The 15,817-nt window shown below is 45.1% G+C and overlaps 1 protein-coding gene across 1 annotated transcript in view; it reads right to left on the reverse strand.

The window, feature by feature from the left end:
* Positions 1-15,817, reverse strand: part of KIAA1217 (KIAA1217 ortholog) — a 290,673-nt gene that overhangs the window by 31,653 nt on the left and 243,203 nt on the right. Inside the window, 3 exon segments of the mRNA XM_004757614.3 lie at positions 7,317-7,483; positions 13,683-13,732; positions 14,259-14,363. Of these exon segments, the coding sequence (XP_004757671.3) occupies positions 7,317-7,483; positions 13,683-13,732; positions 14,259-14,363 (322 nt within the window).

A 15,817-nucleotide genomic window follows, 5' to 3' on the forward strand; every position in this document is an offset into this window, starting at 1 on the left:
AATGCCAAGCTGAAGGCAAGATGTAGTCCGCATCTCTCTCTAAATGCTTCAAATAAATTAGTCATCAGCAGTTCATATCATTACATGTACTTTTGCTTAGCAATGATAGCTACATGTCAATTAACTTAAAACCCCTCTATTAAAGCATCCTTTACAAACAATAAAACATCCCCATTTTAAGGGCACACATCAGTGAATTTTGATAAATGTATAAGCACCGATGTAACCACCATTAAGAAGTTAGACGGCATTTTTTAACACCCTAGAAAACGCCTTTGTGACCCTTTGCAACCAGTCCCCCGCCAAACCCCGGCCCCAACAAACCACCAATCTACTTTCTGTCCCTAAAGACGAGCTCTTCTCCTCCACGGACATATACATGAAATGACACAATATGTAGTCTTGTGGGTGTGGTCTCTTCCCTTCAGTATACAGGTTTCGAGATCCAGTGTGTCATTGTGGGTTTCAGGAGGTCGTTTTTGGTAACACAGCATGGTGTTCCATTGTGTGCATAAATCAACTGCATAGATTTATACTGTACATAATAACATTTTCATATGTTTGCATAGTGACTTGCTTCTGGTTATCCTGCTTTAATTCACTTATTTCTGGTAGCAATTTTCATAGCCTTTTTGATTCCAGATATACACAACCATATCATTTGTGTGTAAAGCCAATTTTACCTCCCTATGGGGATGCCTTTTCTTTCTTTTTTGAGCCTTATTGCACTGGCTAGGCTCTTCTGTACAGTATTCAATAGAAGTGAGAGAAGCCTTCCTTGCTCTTGTTTCTGATTTTACGGGAAATGTGTGTAGTGTTTTAGCATTAGCGATGTTTTCTGTAGGTTTTTCAGACATCCTTTATCAGGTTAAGGAAGTGTCCTTCTACTACAGTGTTGAATGTTTTTATCATCAACACTGAATTTTGTCACATGTTTTTTCTGTATTTATTGAAATGACAGGATTTTGTTCCTTTTTTCCATTAATGGGGTTAAATACATTGATTCTTTTTTTTCTTTTCTCATATTAAAACAATCTTGCAAACCTGGAATAATAACCAGGTGTCATCCCATACCTGGGATAATACAGTATCCTTTTTATATATTGCTGGATTCAACTGCTAATATTTTGGTAAGGATTCATTATGCATATTTTCATGAAGGTTATTGGTTTATATTTTCTTTTCTTAAATTATCTTTGACTGGTTTTGCTGTTAGGATAATCTGGATGTACAAAACCAGTTGGGAAGTGTCCTCTATTTTCTGAAGGACAGACTTTCTTTCTTCTTCTTTTTTTTTTTTTCAATACTGTAAAAATGTCATTCCGTTATTTCCAGACTTAACTTTGTCTTTCAGAATAATTGGGTGGTAATTCTTATTTATATTTCCCTTTAAGTAAGGTACCTTTTCTTTTTCTTTTCTTTTTAAGATTTTATTTATTTATTTGACAGACAGAGATCACAAGTAGGTAGAGAGACAGGCAGGCAGAGAGACAGGGGGAAGCATGCTCCCTGCCAAGCAGAGAGCCCGATGTGGTGCTCGATCCCAGCACCCTGGGATCATGACCTGAGTCGAAGGCAGAGGCTTTAACCCACTGAGCTACCCAGGCATTCAAGTAAGGTACCTTTTTCTTTCCCCCTCTCGCTGCCTGTAAGATTTTCTATTAATTCCTCCCCTTCACCCCAGGGGTCTGTTGAACGTTTTTTAGTCTGTGGATTTACAGCTTTCATCACATTTAGAAAAATTCTAGCCTCTATTTCTTCTAATGTGTTTCTCTTTTCCTCAGACCACTTATTATTGTTCCACAAATTATTAAGATTTGATTCATTTACTCGTCTTTTCTTTATATTTCAGTGTGAACAGTTGCTACTGCTGTTTTCAAACTGATATTTTGTTTTGAAAGTAATATATTGTCTATTAAATCCATCCAGATACTGTTTTTCAGTTCTTGAAAGTTACACTCAGATTTTTAAAAATATCTTTTTCTTGTCTTATTGTGTTCATGTTTTTCTTTAAATCCTTGAGAATAATTACTATAGCTGCTTTAAAGCCCCTGCTGCTGTTCTGGTTATCCCTGCAATTAGTGGTTGCTTCCAATCAGTCAATTTTTCTTAAGGTTATGGATCACATGTCTAGTAATTTTTGACTGAGTGTTGGACAGGCAGTTCTGGGTTTTTACCAATTTTTCTTAAAGTTATGGATTACATGTCTAGTAATTTTTGACTGAGTGCTGGACAGGCAGTTCTGGGTTTTTACCAATTTTTCTTAAGGTTATGGATCACATGTTTAGTAATTTTTGACTGAGTGCTGGACAGGCACCGATGGTTCAACCAATGGGAGTTGCTCTGGCAGATGGCTCAGTTACTTGTGGATCATTTTTGGTTTTTAGGGGCTTGGTTTTAAGCTCTGTTAGGGTGAATCTAGGACATTCTTTACTCAGGGACTAGTTTAGTCCCAAGACAGGAACATCGTTCTTCTCTGATCTTTACTGAATGCCCCAGTGACCAGTGAAGCCTCTTGACTCTCGCTTGTAAAAGTATGAACATCTCCTAGCTCCATGTGACCTTTGGGTATTTTTTTTTAGCTTAAAGCCTCCCATTATACTTTTGCCTGGCTTGGTGATCTTTCTCACTATACATATTTGGCTTATTATTCAACAACAGACCCCAGGTTTATATAGTCTTTTCTTTGTAGAGCTTCCTCTTATTTGGTATTCTATTCTACAAATTCTAGCTGTTTCAGCTCAGTAAAGTTTGATCTTGTCTTCTCAATTAGGCTGTCAGTGCTCTGCTCAGTCATCTCTTTCTACAACATGATCTGAAAACGCCCCCAGGCAGAAAGCTGAGTCAAGTGTAGGTTTCATTCACTTCCTTTGCTTCTGTTCTCCCAAGGATTACAGTCCTGTGTTGTCTGTCATCCAATGCCTGGAAATAGTTGTTTAATACATATATATATATATACTTATTTTTTAGTTTTCTAGTTGTCCACAGTGGGAAGGTAAGTACTGTTACAGTTACCCCCTCATTCTGCAAACATGAATTTATTATAAATGCTAGGCTTTGACATTTTTATAAAAATACTCAGAAATAATGTTCTTGGCCATTAAATATTTAATTAAACCAAATAACTTTCCCCATCAACATCCAGAGACTAGAAAACTGCCTAAAACTAGTTCTATGCACCTCAAAATAGGTATGTACCTCACATATTAAATCCTGACTTCTTCGGTAAAACCTAAGACTATCAGTCTAACCAACAGTGCAATATAATGGGACTGATTTTCTGTTCAGCAGTGACACTGAAAAGTACTTGTATTATAAATCGGAGGTTTCCTAATGATAGCCAGACCCCAGAATGACTCCTGACTACCCCTTTAAATTCTCCAGACTGTAGGGAACAATGTATAAGATGCTGGTCACAACCACTTGCTATCTGGGAGATGACTCCCCATCTTAGACAGCCTCTGTGTGAGAGTCTATCTAGGGCTTGGTAAACTGTATGACACTGAACTAGTTCCATTAATTATTTCTGACCAGTTGGAAAAAAACAGATTTGCTCAGCACAGGCCAAATTCTGGTGTGCTTTTCTCAGGGACACAGTCGCATAACCATTTTTTTTGGATGTCAGAAGTTAAATGAGATTCTGGCACATTTCCATGAGGTACTATTTTATTTAAAAAGACACCTTAAGATAACTGTATTGAATTATATCATTTCAGATACAAGGTCTTCGTGTACTGCTATGTTTCTTTTTTTGTGTTGGTATTTTACCTCCTTCCTTTCTTAGGAAAACATAGTAAATTCTCAGTAGTCTTAAAAATAGAATGCTAAGTTCAGAATAACTCCCACTTTTTAAAAAATTTATCAGGAGGCAGAATAAGGAAATAGGAGCCAGGGGTGGGGGGGAACCTCTGGGAATTAGAGAAGCAGGATATACCCATTCTCTCTTTAGGCCAAGTTTCATCTGGCCCTCACAGAATTTGTATCACATTTTCTAGAAGCTTATATCTCCCCTCAGCCCACAGAGAGGGACAGAACAGCAATCACTTTGGTGGGTATGAGATTACTTTGGGAAAATCCAGGTACTGTGGCACTTTGGGAAAAAAAAAAAGAAAGATGGTCTCATCAGTTAGGAAGGGAAGAGAAAACTTTTTCCAAATCACACCAGAAAAGGTAATAGATAAAGAAAATCATCTTTTGACATAGGGAGTTAGAGAGGAGAAGGGAGTTGGGGGAAATTGGAAAGGGAGGTGAATCATGAGAGACTATGGACTCTGAAAAACAATCTGAGGGTTTTGAAGGGGCGGGGGGTGGGAGGTTGGGGTACCAGGTGGTGGGTATGATAAAGGGCATGGATTGCATGGAGCACTGGGTGTGGTGCAAAAATAATGAATACTGTTATGCTGAAAAGAAAGAAAGGAAGAAAGAAAGAAAGAAAGAAAGAAAGAAAGAAAGAAAGAAAGAAAGAAAAGAAAAGAAAAGAAAATCATCTTTTGAAGCATACAATTGTTAGGTATAAGACCTTTACCTCTCGCCTGTCCATTGTTGCCTGCTAAGTGCCGACCCAACTTTTACCTCAGCATGGAACATGACAACACGGAAGTTCCATATAGCTCTTGTAGCTATTATAACTAAGTAGAGAACACATTCTATTTGCCACTGGGAATGGGGTGCATCTTTTGAAGTCAGGGTTTTGATGTCATCAAGTGTGTCTTCCACACTTACAGGGTGGTGGCTACCCCATCTGCTTCTGCTTCACCCTTGTGATAGCTGAGATCTCAATATTTCTAAGAGGCATCTCAAAGGACTGAGGGTTTATAATACCCACAGGCAAGAGTTCTTACCCCAGAACATTCTAGAATCACCAGTGCCTGACCTCTGGTTCACAGCAGTGTAGTCAGACTCTAGCAGGGGTGCCCAGGTACCGATATTTTTGTTAAAGGTCTCAAGTGTTCTAATAGGTAGCCAGGATTGAACCACTGTCTTAGACAAATAATTCATGTGAAATCGGATAGGAGGGAATTACACAAAGAAGAGTTTTAGTGGTCTTCTTCATCTTCTGCTTAGGCCCCTCGTGCCTCCCTTGACATTCTTTTTGCCCAATTTAAACTACCCATCCCACTGTGTCCTCATCAAATTTCTATACCTGAGAATAATCCATCAATTCTGAAAATAAAATGCTCAAATAGGATACGCTCTACAGTCTAGGATTTTCCAGTGATTTAATTATCTAATTACTAGAGCCGGCTGCCAAGCACAAAAGATTTCATTCAGTTTCCCTATTTTATAACACAGTTCAAAGAACATTTGAATTTCTAATTCAATTTTTGTTCTTTGGAGACTCCTCCACGGAGTTCCGTATATTTCTAATGATAGTTCCATTCTTGGACTTATAATCACGTTGGGGTTGCACTTCCTTTTCAGTGTATAACACATACGCCGAAGGAGAATCGGTGCTGAGATGGCTTAATTATTCTAAACTGGTTTTGTCTTAACCAGACAGACTCCCCTGATTGAAAAGACAGGAAGGAAGGCTGATGGGGACAAATTTCAAAGAACAAAATACAAAGACTGAGGTAGAAACAACCACCATCGGCTGGGCAACAAAATGTTTAAGCCTCCCCTATGTCTCTGCTCTTTAGAACTGCACACATGTCAAAGCTCAAGAGAGTATTTGCTTTGTTGTTAATACCCCACCCCCACCCCTTGCCAGAGAGGCCGAGCAATCTCGGGGCAATAAAGGAACCTGTGTGGTTAAGATAGCATTCCCAGACCTTGACCGAAGAACCACATTGCTTGAGGACGGATAGTTCTGAAACCGAGCTACCACAGTTCAAGGTTCACCCGGAGAGGCGGGCTGTGGGAAACCCCCCACCCCTCACCGGCTGGAAAACCAAACAAGGCCAGGGTGATGCTACAGGCACACACGTCACCCTCCATATTGAATGAGCCACACTTCAGAGGAAGCCTGGTACTTAGACTGAAGCAATTCTACCTACTCCCCACCCCCCCAACCCCACCATGCCAACACCTGCTTGCTTTGGAAAGCACACACAAGATTTAGGAATTCTTGTGAGGGTCCAGGGAGGAGAGATAATTTCCAAATGGCCAGCAGGTGGCACTAATGGGCAGTAGCCACGTGAGAAGGGGCTTACCCTCCAAAAAAAAAAATCCCAAGGAAGGACCTGGGACGCAGCAGACCCATTCTGGCCAGCACATTTGCAGGGTACTAAATCATTGGTTTTTAATACTTTCCAACAACATTTTTTAGAATGAATACTAAAATTTCAGATAAAACCTTGGTTTCCAGAAAAACCCTAGGCTCTAGTGCTGTCGGGTTGCGAAATCACCATCTTAGCTTTAACTAGGTGGTGAGAATCGTGGGGATCAACCATGAGCAAGCAGAAGGGGAAGCGAAGCTGTGATAGGAAGCTCTTCCCTGCTACCACCCCTCCCTGACCAGCTCTGAGGACACCACGCTGTTTAGAAGATGAGCTTCCTGAAATCGGGAAGATCCCCACATGGAGCCCAAGCCGGCACCACATCCTCAATGACCAACCTGCCCCAAAGGCAGGGGCCATGAGGCTGACATAGGAAGCATCCAGAAAGGTCTCGGAAAGCAATCTCATAAAGAAATGCATAGCCCCAGTTCCTTCTACTCAGAACCCCACAAAACATTTCTCTGCTTCATCAGACCGATGGGACGGATTCCCCCAGACTGGTGACACAGAGGGTCATTTTCCCTCCCTTTAGATTCCCGCACTGTTTGTATGTTACCAAATAAATGGAAAAAGGTAAGGAGATAAAATGCAGATGTGATTCTCAACCAGTCTTCCACGACGGCTTCTTTTCCTTATGAATTCATCATCTATTCTAAAGTCATACTTCTAAGTACATCATAGTTCTTTGCAAAAACAGCGCAGGTGCCTGTCCCACCTTCGCGCATGCTCCCTGAGGAGGACCAAGGAGCCAAAACACTTGCAAGCAGGAAGTTTTAACTGGCTATTAGATGCTCCATGGGCTCCTTTTTTTCTAGCTGTCCTCCAAAAAACCAAATGTTTAATGGTTTTTCACCTCGCTTCCAGAAGTGGTAACAGACTGACTCGAGCTGCGGTGGAAGGATCTAGACCGATTTTGTGTGTGTGAGAGAGGAAACCATGCCTCGATGGGGCTCCTCTTTAGGTCTTCAGTTTGCCCTTAGGAACACAGGGTGGAGAGAGCCTGGCGAAGGGGCTAAGGGGCTGGGAATGTTGGGAGGAGTATGCAGACTCTGGGGAGCTAAGCCATAGGACGCCCTCCACGCGGAACTGGGCGGGTACCTGGAGCTGTCGCATCTGCTGGAGCTGGAGCCTGAGTTCGGCCACACTCCGCCTCATGTCGAGCAGGCTCATGTGCAGAGCCGAGGGGCTGGCAGGCAAGGGCTGGCTGGACACCCCCGAGGACTCCAGGGCGCCCACAGTCTTGCCTCCGGAAACATGCAGCATTCCTAGGAGAAAAGAAGAGCCAAGAACTTCAGGGTCCCAGAAAGTGGGAGCTCTGAGTCTCATCCCAAAACAGATCACCAGTAACTCCTTCAGTATGAAAAAAATTTTAATTATGTCGGTCCTCTAAATGGCAGGGGAAAAACAAAAAAAGAATTGGGTTTAAATGATGGCACATTCATGCAAGGTTATACTATGCAGTCTGTAAATGTCATGTTGTAGAAGGCAGAACACAGAACTGATGCCACATTAAGGAAGCTAAATTTTTCCTTTCCTTTCTGTTCCCTACCCTTTCCCCTTCTTTCCTTCCTTCCTCTATACAAGTTTGCACAGAGAAAAGATTAGATGTATCTATAACAAAGTATTAACATTCTTTCTAGCTGCTAGTATTCCATGATATATAAAAAATCTATTTAATTCAAAAATACATATTTACTTACATATATATATAATATATATGTGTGTACACACACACACACACACACACACACACACACATTTACTTATTATTTTTTTGGTAGGCTCCACACCAGACATGGAGCCCCTTACAAGGCTTGAACTCATAACCGTTAGAACAAGACCTGAGCTGAGATCAAGAGTTGGTCGCCCAACTGCCTGAGCCACCCAAGTGCCCTGAGTTTTATATATGTTTATATTTCTACTTTTTGTATCATTAAATCTGCATGGTGAATATCTGTAATTTTATAATAGAAAATACATTTTTATAATAGAAAATACAGTTTTTTTTAAAAGTCTGGGACCTAATACTGGGTGCTGTCATGGTCGGATGTATTATCTGGACAACAGATACTTAGTGCTGGGCAGATTCAGCCCAGTCACCAAGGGGAAAGTAGTAAGAAGAGGGTCTTCTTGTGAATCCCTGTGGGTTTTCAGACCAAAAGAAGCAGGACTTCTGCTCACATCTCGTTTACTGAGACAATCAGGCTTGGTTCAAAAATTCTCTAGGAGAGCAAACAAAAAAGGCAGCAGGAAGAAAATCCTCCTCAATACTTCTTGAGCTGCCGTAAACTTGTGCTTCTTGGGGCCAACTTAAACAAGCCTCATGGATTTCCCAAGTCCATCTGGGAAGGGCCTGATTTGACCGAGTCTGATTCAGAAAATGCCTCCCCAAGGATCTCGAGTAGGATTTACAGGATCAGCAAGGTACAGGAATCAAAAGGAGGTACCACTGTCTTCACAAGACAATGGAGTTCTCTGGAAGAAGCATCCAGAGTAGACCGAATTTATATCACACACACACACACACACACACGCACACACACAGGTGTGAGCACCCGCACACACCCTCTTCTGGTTAGTTCTCTTTTCTGTAAAGGATAGTCTGCAATAGGGCAGGCAGCCCTTCCGGGACCAAACCCTGTTGCTGCTTTGCACACTCTGAAGTGGCTGCACACAGTGGCCTCTCTCTCCATCTGGGCTCAGCACGCAGGGAAGTCCTTCCCCAGCGCACACAGCCTAGCCTCAAGGGAATTGCTGCGGGGGGTGGGGTGGCTGACACGCCCGTGGGCCAGGGAGCGCTCACAGCTGTCCTCTTGCGGCTCCCAGCAATGTCCATGGGCGCTGATGGTCCACCAAATTCCTCACCCTCCGAAGACCAGCCCTCTCTCAGCCCCCTTGGGGCAGTCAGGAGAACAGAACGCAAAGCATTAGAAGGATTTCCGAAGGGACCCCAGCAGGGCAGACAAAGAGCTGTTTGTTACTTGTACAAGCTGATTGGCCACTCCTACCATCCTGACCATGACTCTGACCAATGCGGGACTGCTGTCCCGCATATCTGAAATCACCCCCCGGAAGAGGAAGACTTGCGATCTCTGCAGTGGTCCCAGAGCATATTCTCCAACTGGGAAGGTCTCTGGTACGAGGACATCCAGTAACTCAGCATGTCCCAATGAACAAGCACCTTCGAGATCAAGGATTCCGAGGCTGATCACAACACACTGGACGTTTTCCTTTTAGAATCAGCCAGGCCACTGGAGCAGGCTCTGTGCCCACAGGCAGAGACACACGCGGATGTGCCACCAACACACACACACACACACACACACACGCACACGGACAGCATACGGCATCAGGTGTACCACAAATGGTACCATCGAGGTATTTCTCCAACGAAAAGGACACAGGGCTCATTAATCACCCCCGACTTGGGGTTAAGAATTTCTCTGCTCTTCTTCAGCCAAAAGAAGACACACATGCCTTCTCTGTCCCCTCTTCTTAACACGGTGAGAGCGACAGGGCACGCACCATCTGGTAGAGCTGAATGCCAATCACTGGTTCTCAAAAGCATCGTCTGTCCCCAAATTTCTCTACGAAATCCACACTCATCTGTCTAATTTCTTTACCATCTAATTTACTACATCTGGTTTCTATCTCCATCACCCACTTGGTGGCTCCCTGTAAGACGGCCAGTGGTCAGGTGTCAGTCCCACAGATGTGGGGCAATGCGACAATGGGCAACATCGGGCTTTGCCTCACTCCCTTCTTTCTCAGTCAGTTTTAAACTCTCCTGTCTCCTTTCTTTTTACCTCTCTGCCACTCCGTCTCGGACACTGTCTTTCCTCATTTCTTCCTCAGCCAGTTGTTTAAATCCTGGTGTGCTCCCTTGGGAAGCTTCTCCTCTGACCGGACACATTTCCCAGGGAGGTCACGTCTACTAGGACCACCGACAAATGTCTCCCACATCTTTGTCTCCAGCCTCCAGGTCTCTTCGCATGCACACACCAAGACCTTGACATTGATCCAGGGCTCCTCTACGAGCAGGTCAAAGTCATGATTTCTCTTCCTCTTCCCCAACCCTCTTTGTCTCCAGAGGCCTGATTTTGGCCAGTGGCACTATTATCCACTCAATTATTTAAATGGGAATCTTGGAAATTATTCTCAGTATCCAACATCCGAGCTGTATGACCTCAGGTAGGTAACACGACCTCTTTCTCAGTTTCCTTATCTGTCAAGTGGGTCAGTGGGCTATGGGGAAGACCGTGGAACTAAAGCATGTGAACTGCTCATCCTGGTGAACCAGGCCAATGCAGGGAACTGTGATTACTATTTCTCTGAGCAGAGTGGGCAAGAGGAGACCCTGCCAGCTTCCCCGCCTCACCTGGGAGTGTCAGGCAATAGAAAAGCCGAGACTCACAGCAACGGGCTGAGGTCAAGAGGCAGGGGCCCCGAAATCTAAAAGATGGAGCTGAATTCGGTGGGTGGGAACCCAGAGTGTGAAACGAGCTCCCCTTCAGAGGCGATGCACAGGACCGGGATGTGCTCTCCACACCCACACAGGAGGCACGCATATTCTGCTCCCGGCGCGCACACACTAGTCCACACAACCTCACTCCTTTCTATGCATGTCGCCCTTCCCCCACCTCCTCCCAGATCTGCCAGAGGTCAAGTATACTGTCAGATGAATCTTATTAACGCAAATTTGATGCGAGCTTCATGTATCCTGTCATGACGGAAAGAACACGGGCTTGGGAACCGGCGGGACTGACCGTGACGCCCCCTAGCGGTGTGGCTCGTATCTTCCTTACAGGATAATGTGTATAAAATGACAGAATGTACAATAAAAGACCCGTGGTATGTCTTTGAAATGGGAGGCTTCTTTGGTTCTCTTAGATCCACCGTAAACCCAATATTCCTTGAGTAACCAGAAATCTGGTTTTCCCTTTTTGATCCACCCTTGGCCCAAAGAGCTCCTTGATGTCTCTTCCGTGGACCTGACTGTGGGAGGGGGATAATACTTTCGGTCTTGTAGCTTACTTCCTAGGATTCCAGAAGAATTCAAACATTCTGCGCACTGTACAAGGCTGCTATGACAACGAAAGCCCCGTGCACCACGTCTAGCCGTGACCTATGAGAATGAGAGGGACCAAACTCAGGAGGGACACGGGGACGCGGCAATGCATGTGCAGTTGCCGGCGGCATCACCAACCGACTCAGCCCTTGTGGAGGAGAAAACTGGCAGCACGGTGCCCACGCTGCTCAAGTTCATCCCTCTGGACCTACTGATTCCACTTTGGGAAATGCTTCCTGGGGATATCACACCTGCTCCTTTCCCTTTGCTCCAAAACCATCATAAAATCTTTTGCAACAAAGCAGTGAAAACGACCTACATAGCTTTAGAGAGACTGGGGCAACTTAACACAGAAGAATGAGGTAAAATGACAGGTGGGGGCAGGGGAGACCACCACGTGAGTACGTGTCGTGTGAGGACATGCGTTTAGTGCTCTCATCTGGAGCGTGGGAGTAACAACTGTACCCATCTAGGGGAGAGGCATCAGGACCTAATGAGTTCCGGCATGAAACACAACCCAGAACAGTGCCCGGCACGTAGGAGACACCCCCGAAACATTTCCTGCGATTATGAGGATGATGTCACCCAAAGTGAAAGGGAGGAAAAGGAGAATGTAAAAGAGTGTGTGCATCTCGATTAGAACAACAGCACTGGGTACTCAGTGTTCCTAGAATAGAATCCAGGGGCCCGGAAGGCTGTGGCGTTCATGAGTTCACCAGGCCCCCTTTGTTCTCGCCAGCTTCATGGACGTGTAATTGACACAGAACACTGTGTAACTTTAAGATGTACTATGTGTTGATTTGATGATACACTTACATATTACAGTATGATCACTACACGCCCATCATATGTCCCGTAATTGCCGCTTCCTTTCTGTGGTGAGAACGTTTAAGATCTACTCTCTTGGCAACTTCCGAGTATATAGCTGAGAAGTGTTCTCTATAATCACAACGCTGTGCTCATATTAGATGCCCCAGAACTTGTGCATCTTCTAACTGGAAGCTGACACTTTTGACCAACTCCTCTCCATTTCCCCCAACTTTCAGCCCCGGCTAACCACCTTATTACTCTGCTTCTTCGAGTTCAATAGATTCCTCTCCGCGCCCACCGCCCCCTTACATTCACAATAGATGAGAAAATAAATGAACCAACAGACATCTTCCAAACAAACTGGCAACTGGTCTGAAGCCAAGTTTAGCAATTTCCGCAAAATAATTCTCTGGCTGCGGCCAAGGTCACCGATTGATTTCTAAGTAAACCGACAAATCCCATGAGGCCTGGAAACACTGGACGTCCAGCCCGGCCGGCTTCACAGCTGAACTGTCTGTACTTAGCCAGGGAGGAACCAGATCGACCAGAGGTCTCAGGGGCAGCCCCGAGATCTGTCCGTTCTACTATGCTGTGTAACATGCTGCGGCTTCCCCAAAATTAGGGGTTTCACCCAACTGGCCACATGCTTCCTGTGTCATTCAGTAGCTGAACATGTCCCTGGTAATAATTTCTATTTCTAATCCAACGCAAGAGAAGATCTCATTTTCTTGAGAGGAGGCCTGCCTTGAGCCGGCCACATAAAGTGGACATCAAATAAACGTGGATATTGGTGAACTCCACTGGGAACATAACTGGGTCTTCTAGGGGGGGGAATGCTGGCATTTACAAAACTGGCCCTGGTCGGAGCACACCTTCCACCTTGACCACGGGCTCCCTTCCAGTGCATTCCCATTCTTTAGCTGGGCTGAGCTCCTTCCTCCCTGTGGAACATTCCAACGGCTTCCCTTTGCACTTAGAATAACATCTAAATTCCTTTCCCCAGCATTTACACATGCCTCCCTGCCTCCTGCGTCCACTCTTACTGTCCCCTCTCACTCACCTAAGTGGTCCCCATTCATCCTTGGGGCCTCAGCCTCTGTCACTTCCTCCGGGCAAGGTCTCAGTCGAGGCCAGATCTGTCGGTTAAATATTCACCCTGCACTCCGTCTTACCACTCGTAATTCCTGGTTCTGGATCTGTTTTCCCCATAGGCTTAGGAATTCTAGGCGGGCAGCCCTGTCTCAAGGATGCCCACTGTCCTTGCCCAGTGCCAGGCACACCTATTTGTCGGATGCGGGACCATATAGTTGAATAAATGAAAGAAGAGTGAATGGACAAAGAAAAACAGAATGGAGAGGACCAAAGGGCTCAGGCCACGCCCTCCCCCCGAATTAATTAGTGACTACTCTGGAATTTCAGCATTAAGCTGGGAAGGGGGTGTTGGTGGTGGTTGGGGTTGGGGGGGGGGCGTTATCCAGAAAGCCTCTGAAATCCAACCAATTATGCGACGTAGAGAAATGTTAAATGCTCCGAAACCAGCCAAAGCGAATCCAAGGCAGCCCACCGAGGCTCGGAAAAACACTTACCTGCGCTCTCCGTGTGGCTCTTATTGGCTGTGGTTTTCATCATTTTCTCACTGAATAAAAGAAAAAGAGAGTCAGCTACACAGTTTCCAAAATTCTTTTTTTTTTTTTTTTTTTTTTTTTGGGCCCCTTCCATTCACTATTCTAAGCGATTAGCAGCAGCTCGTGATGGTATCAAGCAATGAGGGTATTTGAGCATCAGCATCACCACCGGCCAGAATGGAAGAGGCTTCCCAGGTGTGGACTTGCCACTGCGGGTGGAATGCAGCCGAGCAGCACTCATGACTTTCAGATGAGGCGGACGTGGAGACGAGTGGATGGCGCTCGCGGGCACGGGCGCCGTGGTCCGTGAAGCCACATGCACTGGGAAGCCCATTTACCCTTCTTGGGCCAAAGTGTTACCTTCGACCAAGAATTACCAGAAGGAAAACAAACAAACACACCATGATTCATAGAGATGGGAATATTTTCAGCCTTGAGATGATTACAAGGAAAACGGATTTGAATGAATGGATTATCATAATGATTAAAGAGAAACAGATCGAATTATTTTTCATTGGTTTGCTTTCTTCTTTTTACCTAGACGCATCTTTGCTATTACTTGTAATGGGCCCTTTAAAAAGCGCCGACTGAACAAGGCCAGTTAAACTGGCAATCTGTTTCTCCATGGCTTGCATCCTCTCTCTGTAAAACAAGAGAATCGTTGGTTAAAGCTATTATTGACTTTCAGACTGGTTTGTCTAGGTGAATGATCCGCGGAGGGTTATAAAATGGACCACCCAGGAGGCTGCCAAAGTTCATCGCATCCTGGCCCCCGGGATGTGAACAGCCTACAAATCCTTGCTGGGTTCAAGATTCAATGATCAGAGTTTAATATTAACCCACTGAGCTCACTGGAAAAAAAAAAAAAAAAAAAAAAAAAACCACAACAACAACAAAAAAACACAACACCAGACAGAGGAGCTAGCCCAGGCCTCCTGGAAAACAGAAAAGTGCTTCCTTCTGAAAGGACTCTGTCCGCCGTGTTTTTGTGAATTTCGGCCCTGCTGTTGCAAATTGATCGCTGACACCGGCCATGTCCTAGGCTAGCTGGGGCCCGGTGGCACAGACTTGCAAGCTGTCCTCATGGGCTGGAAGGCTGTCACCGAGGTTTTGGTGTCAATGAGGTTTTGGTTCTGGCTGAGTGTGGAGTACAAATTGTACAGCCCAAGAGCGACACAAATGGATGTCTCCGAAGGAAAAACAGGACTGGAATTACTGTCTGACTTGGGGGAAGGGGCTGCCGAGTCTAATGTCGTAGGAACCTTAATCTGGGGGCTTTCACAGGATCCAGCAGGAAGACAAATATCCCTGACAACTTGACCATCCGAAGACACAAGTGAAAAATCCCCCCATGAGGAACCGTGCACAGACACTGCCTCCCTCTGTTTGGGGCTCTTTGAGGTCACGGCACCGTCCGTCTGGCCTTTCACACAGGCTCCCCTCTCCGAGCCCTGGCCAATGGCAGTTTCGCAGAACGATGACTGTTATTTCCAGCACATGATAAAAACACCACCACGACAGAGTGGGCATGGTGGGCAGCAATGGCTGTCACTGCCAGTGAAACGCAATGACACTTACGTGGTAGTTTCAAACAAGACAAGGGAGACAGCGGAGAACAATCTGAGTAGTGGGGGTACCTTGTCCGCCAACGTATACCCTCAGCAGGTGTCCCAGCGGGGGATGGCTCGAGACAAAGACGTGACCCCGCTCTCCACCACGGTTCCTCACCCCACAGGCCCCCGGTAGTGTTAGCCCTGGGGATTCCCGTACTACAAACAGCATATTCAGACATTGTAGCTTTTAAGCACAAGCTGACTTCTTTATCTGGTATTGCATGGAAAAAAACATGGCGGCCTGTTCTTGTGCTAGAGAACAAACAGCTGGTTGAGCTGGACTAATCGAGAGATGACGTATCTGTATCTCCAACTTCGCAAAGGTAATTCTGTCTGTATAAAAACCTCTGGCCTTGCTTTTTGTCTTGGGAGTACAACCCGTAGCGCCATATGAAACACTGAGCTTAACTGCACAATTATGACTTTGACTTCACAGTCGCATGCGTTTTCTTTAGGTTAAAATGGATGGTTCTGACACAATCC

Source organism: Mustela putorius, unplaced genomic scaffold (genome assembly GCF_011764305.1).
Source record: "Mustela putorius furo isolate JIRA1106 unplaced genomic scaffold, ASM1176430v1.1 tig00000827_pilon_pilon_pilon, whole genome shotgun sequence".
In the NCBI taxonomy this organism is placed as follows: Eukaryota; Metazoa; Chordata; class Mammalia; order Carnivora; family Mustelidae; genus Mustela; species Mustela putorius.